Source organism: Glycine max, chromosome 12, assembly GCF_000004515.6.
Source record: "Glycine max cultivar Williams 82 chromosome 12, Glycine_max_v4.0, whole genome shotgun sequence".
Lineage (NCBI taxonomy): Eukaryota > Viridiplantae > Streptophyta > Magnoliopsida > Fabales > Fabaceae > Glycine > Glycine max.
In genome coordinates this window covers 1,664,341-1,673,898 of record NC_038248.2, presented here as the reverse complement: position 1 = coordinate 1,673,898, position 9,558 = coordinate 1,664,341, and the positions used below count along the sequence as shown (strand labels likewise).

Here is a 9,558-nt window from a genome sequence, read left to right as displayed (position 1 = left end):
GTTTAAAATATCCTAAAATATAATAAAATCTACTTTATTTAAAAAGGATAAAATATAAATTTAATAAGTATTATAACTTTATAAGGACAAAATTAAAATAAATATAAAAAAATAGAAATTAGTGTTTTAAAGAAAATGATGCGCAATAATAAAAAATTTGTTTATCAGACATTATTTATAAGATTAAACAGAATTTATAATTAGTTAAAAGAAATTAGAAGATAAATTAAATGTTATACCAAACAAGCTAGACTATCCTCTCTTTAGGAATAGGGTCATGATTTATTCAACTTTTTGGGTGAAGGGTAATCTTTCTTAATTAGAGAAAATTTTATTTTTCCACTCATGGACGTCAACTCCTTTTTATATAAGGGAACAACTCCTATAGGATTATCACATTCTCTTTCAATTCCTTTCACTTATTCGCACCCATAACCTACTGATTTAATTATTAAATAAACCACCCATCAACACTACTATTGAGATTTGTTGGGCTGCAGGGAGTATAATGGGCAGCTAATTGTGGTGTGAATGAATTGGATCTGCAGGGAGTATTGGGGCCTAAGATTGTGATCCGAATACACTCTTCTTTCATTTTTGTAATATTTGGACAATAACTAAGGGGGTAAGCTGAATTGCCGAGACACGTGTGGGTAAAATGTGTATGACATTATGGCCTTTTTTCTATTCAATTTATTTGTATCCCTTAAGAAAATATTTGGGCTAATGGGACTATTTGGGTTTTATTGGAGGGTTGGGTTTATCTCTAGTGGACCAAGAGAAGAAATTAGTGTACAGTAAGGAAAATAACATAAAAATAAAATGATAAATAGATAAATAGGGTCAGAGAAGATTTTAAAAAATGGGAATGAAATATAACTAATTAGTTCACGTTATTTGTTGAATTTTATATAGATACGCACTTCCATTACTTGCTTGATATCTAAATTTTGCTTGCGTGATTTGATATCTATTCATTCGCATCTTATATGGTAGGATGGGAATTGAGAAAAGTAGCATTTACAAAATAATTAGAAGAACTATTACTCTACTAATCTTATTTTTTTATATATAATATATACAACTAATTGGTAAAAGTTCAAGTGTTTTTACATATTATATATATACACACACTAATGCTTATCCGTAGTAGAGATAGATTGTGATTCTAGACATATTTTACTGGTAACATTACGAGTTTAAATCTTAAACTTGACCTAAACTAGTATCACCTTTCACAACTCACAGGTCACTTTTCCAAAACAAAAAGAAATGTTCCTATTTCTTGTCTAGAAAGACCAGTCTGTGTATAGTAATTCAAAAGCAGTAGGAAGACCGATGATTTATCACAGATGCCAACTGCTATACCGTGTCTCTGAAGACAAACTATTTCACCTCAGTTCCCTGTTACACAACTCACAATGATTCAATTTCAGATTCCAATATAAGCCAATTATTTTGATAAAGAAAAATTTAACGCCAAAGGAAGTAAGAAACCTTCACTTCCGAAATACTAACAAAATGTTTTAGTTTTTACTTACCAACTTTCATAGCATTTTAGTTAATTTTATAAGAAAAAATATAGCTGGTGTTAATAATGAATTTAAAACGAGAAGATCACATTTTGAATCGCATCATATCGAATCAAATATATGATTAAGTTTGGTTGTATCCTTACTTGGCAAATGGGATGTGAGTTGTAAACTTTGTTCCTAAATTCCCACTCATGAACAAGCAAACAATCATTTCCCCATCCCTACCTTCTTAAAAGCTTCATTTCCTTTTGTCTTTTGGAACGCCATACGCGGAAACGTTATCAAAAATCAACCAACATGCCATAATACCTCGTTTTCTGTTTTTTTCCGTATTTGATTTTAATTTTTCTATATATATTTGTTGGTATCTTGATTCCCATCTCGCAGTGATGGACAGCTGTTAAACTAGAGACACCTGTTTTGTTCCCCCTTCACAATGTGTGATTTTTAAGCCATTGACTATAGCATTTATTAGGTGACAAACAAAAGCTAATTGATTGGTATTTCAAAAAGGGAAATGGTATTAAGAAATTTAAAGTAAAAATATTTATATTAAAAGATGAAAATTTACACTGTTTAGAATTTTTTTTTACATTTTTTTTATAATTTATAGAATAAATATTTTAATTTGTTACTTTTTAGACGATACTAATTAACAAAATCTTTCCAAAATAAAGTTAAATTAACCTTTTGATTTTCTTCTTGAATGCTCCAAGCCTTAGTTTATTATTAGTTCCACAAAGTAAAGGAAACAGAAGTGGCAAAGGAACCTCCGAAAGAGAGAAAATTTTTTGGCACCAAAAAATAATCATTACCTCGTAATCGAGGTCCGTCTCCATCATCTAGTAAACATAGTATAAGGAAAAAGGCACAACACTGGCACAGTTAAATTAAAAAGAAAGAGAACACGTTGTAACAGTTAGCACACAGAGAAACAGCTGTTTGGGATTGGCGCATAGATACGCAGGGTCGGTGAGTGAGTGAAGTCAGAAAGTGACCCCATTTAGTTTCATTTCATTCTTATCTGATACCAATGCCTTTTTGGAAAAATGCTGACCTGTGAGACCTTATATATATATACCTTGCTTTCTGAACCAACAAAACCAAACAACAAACATTCATGGCTTTCTTTATTTTCTCCTTCCTCTTCCTTCTTCTTGTTTCATCTTCCACTGCTTGTGATCGCTGCTTGCACCAATCCAAGGCTTCCTATTTCTCCAAAGCTTCTGCTCTTTCATGTAATTAATTAACATTCATTCATTTATTTATTATTGTCTTCAATTTCAGGCCAAATGGAATGATCATACGGTACTAATTTATTATGTGAATTTGAAATTGAATTAGCTGGGGCATGTGGGTATGGCTCTTTGGCACTAGACATAAGTGGTGGACACCTTGCAGCTGGTGTGGCTTCTCTCTTCAAAGATGGAGCAGTTTGTGGTGCCTGCTTTCAGGTGTGTATACAATTATCAGGAGGACCACGTCCAACCATATTTTATTTCATTAATTATTATTATATTATTATCATGACTAATTAACATATGTAATTAATGGATAATATGCTACAGATAAGATGCAAGAACCCAACTCTATGCAGCAAAGAAGGTACCAGAGTGGTATTGACTGATCTTAATCACAATAATCAAACTGATTTTGTGCTAAGCAGCAGAGCCTTTGCGGGCATGGCTCAAAAGGGTATGGGCAAACAAATATTGAAGCTTGGCATTGCTGACATTGAATACAAGAGGTAGGCCTAAATCACTTTAGTTTTAGATAAGTTTTATGCTTTTCATTTTGTTAGCATATGTTGTTTTTTTTCCTTTATTGCTTTGCGAGTGGTTTTGGTTTTGGTCCGTCCCCACTTCCCACCTACCGGCCAGCGCCACGGGCCCACCCACCACCGATAGAGAACAATCAATGTGGACCAACAACGTTTAACTATTATCATATTATGAATCCCTAGGGCAATCATGTGCCACTTTATTAACAGTAACGGTCTAATGTGCTTACTATATAATATAATAGTAATAATAATGTAATGTATAATGTCAGATATTTCATGACCCAATATTAATTTAATTATTATGTGCCTCGGCTAAGTGGAAGTAATTAGATAAGGTCAAGATTGAAATAAATGTTCCTGCATAAACATGTAGAGTGCATCATATTCACACAATTTTCGATCACCGAATACTGATTCTTTCTGCTTGGGTGTTTAATGGAGCAGAGTACCTTGTGAATACAAAAAACAGAATTTAGCCGTTCGTGTTGAAGAATCAAGCAAGAAGCCAGAATACTTAGCAATTAAATTTTTGTATCAAGGGGGACAAACGGAGATAGTAGCCGTTGATGTGGCTCAGGTGTGTTGCAAGACATAAAACATTAGTATTACCAAATTATTTGTTATTTGGTTGAATAAAATTTGCTAACCGTTGCCTTGGTGGGTTACTATTATTTATTAGGTTGGGTCTTCAAACTGGAGCTTCATGAGCAGAAGCGACGGGGCAGTGTGGGACACAAGCAGGGTACCCCAAGGTGCATTGCAATTTAGGTTAGTGGTAACGGCAGGGTATGATGGCAAGTGGATTTGGGCAAAGAAGGTCCTACCTGCTGATTGGAAAAATGGACTTATATATGATTCTGGCCTTCAGATAACAGACATTGCACAAGAGGGTTGCTCCCCCTGCGACGATGGAACCTGGTCATGATTCATTGCTTTGCTGCTGAAGAATAACTCACATATACACATACATATAGCCATAAATTTTATTAATATAATAGTATAGGCTCATAAAGCAACTTATAATACTAAGGAATCATGAGTAGCTTAATAAATTTGAAAAGCATTCTTATTTCTGAACCACTCGACTTCGTTCTTTATATTCTTTCTTCTTGTAAGTTGTAAGTTGTAACCAACCAAAATAATAGACTTTTCTTTTTGGAATATATGAATTACATTTTTACTTTTTTTTTAGATGAGCATCAAAGGTATTCTTCAACCAATAACTTACGGTGTATTAAGTTTAGAAGAGAGAAACATAGAAGACAGCTTTTTTAATTAGAGTGTAAAATATATGGGTTTCCAAAAAATATATAATATTTTTCTCCAATCTTATTTCTCTCCTTCATTCCAAACACACCATAAAGACTAATTTGTTTCTGGGTCTTATAGTTACTGAAAAGGCACGTTAATCCTAACTTCTATGAACTTTCTTCATGGAGGCCATAAAATTTCCATTACAATGGTTATATGGCGCTCTGAATTCAACAAGCTTAAAAAATCTCCATAAAATGAGGGAAAGACCTATTAGTTCTCAACAAGAACAGTTTGGAAATGTGAAAATCACCGCAGTAAAAAACATAATTGTTCTAACTTGTAAGCTACCTTTCAAATCAGTCGCTTTATTTTTCCCTTCTTAATTAAGATGTATTCTAGTTTTTTTTTTCTTTATATGTTTCAATCACATTTCACACTTTTCTCTATTTTCTGGCTCACTGTCATTGTAGTAAAAAAAAATGCACAAATATATTCTAAAATTAATTTAGAAATTCCAGTAATGTGACTATGGCCGAAGTAGCTTACAACAAAATTCAAAATCCTATATTGCAGGTAAAGGTTACCCACATGGACCTCGTATTATTATCTAAGTTATCTCTTGGATTTCAGTCACATCTTGGCATATAACTTCAACCATTTTTAGTTTAAAAATAACTTCAATAATCTTTTTCAATAGCTAATATATTAAGATAGTATAAATATATTTAGATGGAGTGAAAATGAAGTAAAACCTTTCTTAGTGAACGTTTCTTTTTGTATGAAAGTTTTATGAGAGGAAGAGGAGAAAATAAGATATTTTCATGTGATTTATCTCTTACGTACTGATTGTATGGACTTTGGCGTCGTTCCTGTAGTTTGGGAACGGGTGCCTCGGTTGCGTATTTTGCGACCCTGTAGCCCTTGCAAATTTTTTGCTTTCATCCATAGGCCCTTGAAATATAAAATTTAAGAGGCTTCTGAGCTTGAACTTTTACAACTTCATTAACATAAGCGTACCTCTAAGCCCATTATACTTTGCTCCTTAAGGAAAATGACTTACACCGGACGTTTACTTTTTCACTATATTTTTATTGTATGGACAAAATTATCCTTAATGAGTCTCAATACTCCCCTTCCTCCAAATGTGTTATAGAACATCTATTTTATAAGGAAAAAAAATATTGTTCTACAATAAGTAATCCGAAACATGTTTCAAGATTTACAAGTCTATTATAGAATATCCATTTCATAATATACTTGTAAATATGAAACGTGTTTCAGAATATTTATTGAATAAGTCAAAAAACAAAAGTTCTATATTACGAAATAGGTATTTCGAAAAACATTTTATAAATTTATTTGTATATTGAAATTAATATTTTATAATAGACTTGAAAATCTTCCAATGTATTACTATTTGAAATGTGTTAGGGAATACTTATTTCATAAGTAAAAAATAAATAAGTTATGTGTTATAAAATAGGTGTTTTATAGTACATATTTGGATTATCAAGTGAATATTCCATAATAAAAATGAAAATCTTCAAATGTGTTATGATTGAAATGAGTTATGGAATAGGTGTTTGGTAGCATTTTTTTTCAAGTGTATTATGAAATAAGTATTTCATAATAAACTTAGACTTGCAATCTCCAAATCTGTTTGGGAACACCCGTATCAAAATCCAACAGCCACAGCACAATATAGCGGAAGCCAAATACTGATTTAGCTTGGTCGATGTTGCGCTTAGAGGGTGACTAAGGAAAGCAGCGACATAACGTGGGATTGTTGTCAGAAATGAGGTGACGTGGGGGTGTAGGGGACTTTTCAAGGTCAAATGAAGTGTCGAGACTCATTAAGGAAAATTATACCATTACACGCTCATTCAGAGTACTCCAGCCATACTGCTGATAGCCTACTGTTGGGCTTTATTATTCTCACACCCCTTTTTTCCTATTCTTATATCACAGTTTTTAATTTTTTTACAAAAATATCCTTAACAAAAACATATTTTGATTGCATCGAGTAATATAATACACTAAGTTTCCATTCTATTATAAATTGAGGTGGAGTGTCCCTCTACATAACAAAAATAAGTTTTCTTTGTATTGATTTTTTTAAGAAAAAAAAAATAAAGTAACACTATTGTTGTAAGTGAGCAAAGTGTGTGTTACTGCATTTGTGAGTGTGAGAAAGTGGGTGTGGGGAGAAGATAAAGACGTGAGTTGTTGAGAAATGAAAACTTCCTACTCATGTACTATTTCATATAGAGATGCTTCATATAAAATTCTTCATTGGTCGGGTCAGATAATGAATTTAACCAATCTCGTTATCTAACTTAATAAAAAATTTACGGATTGTGTTGGATCGGGTTTGTATAATTTTTTTAAACCTAACTCAATCTAATCATAAATGATTGGGTTAAGTTGGATTAATTGGGCCTGAATATTTAAAAATGTTTTATTGTTAAAAAAAAATTAGAATAAAAATTTGTTTTTACTTATAGTTTTTTAAGCACATAATGACTAAATGCATTCAAAAGAGACTAAATTGTAAATATATTTAGCTAATAGAATTAATGATTTCAACGTTAATACAATTTTTTATTTTAGATAAAAATAAAGTATGATATTAGCATGTAAAAATATAAACAAAATCAAGATAAAGATAAAAATTACTTAAAAAAGAAAAAAAAAGTCATTGGTGATTTAAATTAATAATTTAATAAACCATGTGAACTAAAAATTACTAATATGTTTTATATTTAATAATTAATTTATATATAATAAATTAAATTACATGATATGGATTGATCGGATTAAAAAAAATTTATATTTAACCTATTTATGACCAGATATTAATTTAGTTTAATCATATTTAATATAATTACTTTACAAATCCAATCCAATATAATTGGGTCGGATTAGACCACCACTTGATCCGAAGGTAATCACTCCTAATTTCATAACTTGAAGTCTTTCTTTATTCTTTGAATGAAAGACAAAAGAGAAAAGCTTTACCCTTTACTCAACCCAAATACCTGGCCTAACATCCCTGCGAATATAATGAATATATTGTCACATATTCATTGTAACACTTTCGATAGTCGCACGAAGAGAAGGAATTGGTAACACTTTTGTCACTTACTTGTCCACCTCCTTAATAATTGTTATTGTCTATCAAGTTTATTTAAGTCCATCAAGTGTGAATTTTGTTGATAATGGGAAGTAATTGGTTATAATATATGCCTCAGTTGATAGATAGAAAGAGAAATATTAGCCAAATATGTTTTAACACACTTCTTTTGATATATTTTTAATTATAGGCTAAAAATTTATTTAAAATAAAAATATACCTTTTTAGTAAATTTTAGTCAATAAATAGTGTGTTAAAAAAATTACTAGTTTTTTTCCATTTGCAATTTTCTATTAATCACCCCATAATTATATCGTCAATCGTATTTAAAGACTAAACCTTAAACTAGAAGTCTAAAAAGTGAAAAAGATAGTTGATTTCTTCCAATTAAATCATCCCAGTACGATGATGAAATAGAGAGCACGAAATTATCATTCCATCAACACTATTCGTAAATCATATTCGAGTTTAATTTTATACTACAAGATAACACTTAAGAGGAATTTTTCTTTCTTTCTAGTATTCCAGAACAGACTTCATTTTCATTCTGATTGTGGTTTTCATAGCACTATTATTATCATTATAGGTGAATTGACTCAACATGGTTCTGTTTCATTGAGATAAAGAAAATAAAAGAATGAAAAATTAAAATTAAAATATTAATATATAAACAAAATTGTAAAGCTCAAAGCTAAATGTAGATAAAGAACAATAAATATTAATAATTTATTTCCGTATTTATTTTTAATTTTTTGAAAGAGGTAGAAATAAAGTATCAATAATTACTTTTTAATATTTATCTTTAAAAATTTTAAGAGTAATTAACAATAAGAGTCATAATTAGAAATAAAAACAATAAATATTAATAATGCATTTTCGTATTTGTTTGTATTTTTTTGAAAGTGGTAGAAATAAAGTATTAATAATTAATTTTTATTATTTTTATTTAAAATTTTAAAAAGTAATTAACAATAAGAGTCATAAGTAGAAATTATATATATATATATATATATATATATATATATATATATATATATATATATATACACTATTAACTAAAAAAAACTATACACAATTGACTAATTCTCAATTTGATGTAATGCCAGATAAAGAGAGTCAGTCAACTCTTAATTTGTTGCAACAATTAACAATGGGTTCTCATATGGAAAGTGACATAAAAATAAGGTAAAACTTATTATATTCCTTTATATTTTAAAGCGACAGATAGCAATTTGGAAAGTACATTATGTTTCACACATTATGATTTATTTTGAGGAAATTTGTATTTAAAATATCTTTATTTCTTAGTTTTATCATAACTCATAATTGCTGTAAAAAAACCATAATTCATAATTACATTTACGACCTCAACGTTTAGAATATTCATATCCTGCTTGCTGAAATTATTTTAAAATGATAAAATTTAATTTAGTAATGTTTTTAAAATTACACTTTCAATTTAATTCAACTACTTACACTTACACAATAATGTAATTTACATCTTACAGTATATTTTATTAAATTGAATGTAATATTCTCATAATATATGAGATTTTTTCCTCCGCTCTTAATTTTATTTTTGATTTACGCTAGCTCAATTTACGCCTGATTCGTAGCTTTCTATATATTCTCTCTTTAACAAGTAAAGTGAAGACGGAAAAGAAAAAAAAAAAAAGGAAGAGCAAAATGACAAATCAAGTGTATTTATCGTTTATTTGCATTAAAATTTCTTGTAACTTTAATTAATTTTAGATTGTTGATAAATATATTTTTATTTTGTTACTTTAGAATATCTACAATGCAGTTGCTCATGCAAGTTGCTTAAAAATAAATTAATTTAATTAAGATAATAT

General features: G+C 29.6%; 1 protein-coding gene across 1 annotated transcript; it reads left to right on the top strand.

Moving 5' to 3' along the window:
* Positions 1–2,533: 2,533 nt before the first annotated feature.
* LOC100819849 (expansin-like A2) lies at positions 2,534–4,479 on the top strand. The gene is made up of 5 exons (XM_003540384.4): positions 2,534–2,773; positions 2,880–2,989; positions 3,104–3,282; positions 3,763–3,895; positions 3,998–4,479. The coding sequence occupies exons 1-5, from the start codon at positions 2,656–2,658 to the stop codon at positions 4,241–4,243; spliced, it is 786 nt and encodes a 261-aa protein (XP_003540432.1). The 5' UTR covers positions 2,534–2,655; the 3' UTR covers positions 4,244–4,479.
* The last annotated feature ends 5,079 nt before the right edge of the window (positions 4,480–9,558 follow it).